This window comes from Volvox carteri (genome assembly GCF_000143455.1).
Source record: "Volvox carteri f. nagariensis unplaced genomic scaffold VOLCAscaffold_432, whole genome shotgun sequence".
Taxonomy (NCBI): Eukaryota; Viridiplantae; Chlorophyta; class Chlorophyceae; order Chlamydomonadales; family Volvocaceae; genus Volvox; species Volvox carteri.
The window spans coordinates 1-2500 of record NW_003307959.1 but is presented as its reverse complement, the minus strand read 5'-3'; the positions used below and the strand labels follow the sequence as shown (position 1 = coordinate 2500).

The 2500-nt window shown below is 57.5% G+C and overlaps 1 protein-coding gene across 1 annotated transcript in view; it reads left to right on the top strand.

Annotated features, from left to right (window-relative positions):
- Nucleotides 1-2500, top strand: part of VOLCADRAFT_108699 (uncharacterized protein) — a 6722-nt gene extending 4222 nt beyond the window's left edge. Inside the window, exons 3-4 of the mRNA XM_002959618.1 lie at nucleotides 1323-1642; nucleotides 2009-2500. Coding sequence (XP_002959664.1) covers nucleotides 1323-1642; nucleotides 2009-2314 — 626 coding nt within the window. The 3' untranslated portion in view covers nucleotides 2315-2500. The remainder of the gene's footprint in view (nucleotides 1-1322; nucleotides 1643-2008) is intronic.

Sequence of the window (2500 nt, the reverse complement as noted above, 5' to 3'; positions counted from 1 at the left end):
AAGGCAAGCCCGGGGCAAAGTAGGAGCTTTTCCCAGGTGCCAGCCTTAGGCTCCGACGTTTGGAAGCCCGTGGCTGATTGTAGGTTGCTAAGAGCTCATGCGTTTGGTCGAGGCCGCCCGTCCTCCCTTGATCGGATGTGTTGCTACAACAGGCTGCTTCGCGCGTACTTGTTGCCTTCCTTTGGTCCTAAACGGCCTCCGGTTCGGCGCTGTCGCCCTTTTGCGGTCCAGCAGAGCTTGGACCTTGTGTTCACCGGCCCTGTCCGGGAAAGAATGCCCTTTGCCGTCCTAAGCAGCGTGACCCATTATATCAGCTTGCTTCCTAGCAAGGACAACAGCTACTGTCCTCCCGTCCTACGGTACTGGTAATGAGTAAAGGCCGAACAGCTAGGGTCAAACACGGAAGGATCCTTTTGGCGCCTAAACAAGGTTTTGCAGTGCGTATCAAAATCCATCTTCAACGTGCACGTCACAGCATTTATACAGTCGCCACTGAGTTATCCTTGCATCACAAACTTGTATGAAACTTGCAAACAGGTGTAGCAAATCGTTCATGCCAATCTGTGCAGGTGCAGATAGCTGCTAAGCGCATGTGTTGCAGGTGTGCCATGTCTGTATCCTGCGATCTCTGTTAGGTAAACGCCCTGTCCCACAGACAGGACAGGGATACGGCGTGCGTACGGCATCAAGATTTGCTTGCAAAACAAAAGCGCTGGTTGCCTGTGCTTTCAGTATCAGTTCTCTCCTTTGTGCAGCAGAGTCTGATCACCTTACGAACATCTAAAATGGCTTTCGCTCTCGCCACCTCTCGCAAGGCTCTGCAGGTCGCATGCAAGGCGACCGGCAAGAAGGCCGCTGCTAAGGTCCGTTTTATTTCGACACCATTTATTTTATCAGCGTGCCTTACATAGATGCAAATACGCATTTGCAGTGTCCTTCCGCTAACCAGAGACGTTTGTTCCGTTCGCAACATCTTTACAGCCGGCTGCCCCCAAGAGCTCTGGTATCGAGTGGTATGGCCCGAACCGCGCTAAGTGGCTCGGTAGGTTATCCTGCGAAGAAGATCGGATATGCAGCGGGTGTAGCGCGTATCGGAGGGCCGGAGTAATCGGTCGGTCTCGTGCATGGTCCTCCTTTCGGCGCAACATGCCGCAGCGTCAGGTTTCTGTGCGCAGGCTGCTCTCTCGGTCCTTTGCTGACATCGCGCGATGCATGCTGCGATGAAGGGCACAGGTTGCGTCTTTCCCCCTTTCGCGACCTGCCGTTCAGTAGCCCGCTGCCGCCGCATGTCCGCTTTCCCCTTCTGTGCCCACATCGGACAGGCCCCTACAGCGAGAATGCCACCCCTGCCTACCTGACTGGCGAGTTCCCCGGTGACTACGGCTGGGACACTGCCGGCCTGTCCGCTGACCCGGAGACGTTCAAGCGCTACCGCGAGCTGGAGCTGATCCATGCGCGCTGGGCCATGCTTGGCGCTCTGGGCTGCCTGACCCCCGAGCTGCTGTCCAAGAACGGCGTGCAGTTCGGTGAGGCTGTGTGGTTCAAGGCCGGCGCTCAGATCTTCCAGGAAGGCGGCCTGGACTACCTGGGCAACCCGTCGCTGGTGCACGCTCAGAACATCGTCGCGACGCTGGCGTGCCAGGTGGGCGGGAGGGACGTGGCTGCGTGCTTAGGAATGCGTCCGGTCGCCTTACTTGTTAGCTGGCTAGGTGAAACAAGGTGGGGCGCGGCAACTGTGCTGCCAGCCCTTGACTGTCGTAAGCTCCCCTGCCTTTTGCGCGCTCTTACATTCAGCTTGGCTTTGGATTCCTAGTTGCAGCCTTGTGACATGTGAGCATTGTGCGCTACCGCACGCACATCCAGGAATCTGGGTGTCTCGTTTCCTATCCAGCTTGGTTTTATTGCAGCGTAACCCCAAGCGAGCAGAGACGACGCGTAAGGTGGCGTGTTGCTTATCCGTATTGACTGCTGTCTTCTCCCCCGCTCTCGCTGCTCACGTGCCGCGCAGGTGATCCTGATGGGCCTGGTGGAGGGCTACCGTGTGAACGGCGGCCCGGCCGGCGAGGGCCTGGACCCGCTGTACCCCGGCGAGTCGTTCGACCCCCTGGGCCTGGCTGACGACCCGGACACCTTCGCCGAGCTCAAGGTCAAGGAGATCAAGAACGGCCGCCTGGCCATGTTCTCCATGTTCGGCTTCTTCGTGCAGGCCATTGTGACCGGCAAGGGGCCCATTGAGAACCTGAACGACCATCTGGCCAACCCGGCCGTCAACAACGCCTTCGCCTTCGCCACCAAGTTCACGCCCAGCGCGTAATGTATCGCTGCTACGTTTGCTAGTCGAAGCGGTTGTCCGCATCTGCCGGCCGCTGCTGCCTTCAGCTACGTTACGTTGTTTAGCTATGTGAACGTAGACACAACATAACCAATAAACTGCCAATACCGGTATACGAGACGTCACATGCATAGCAATTGCAGGCAGTAGTTGCCTATCCGTCGCTGT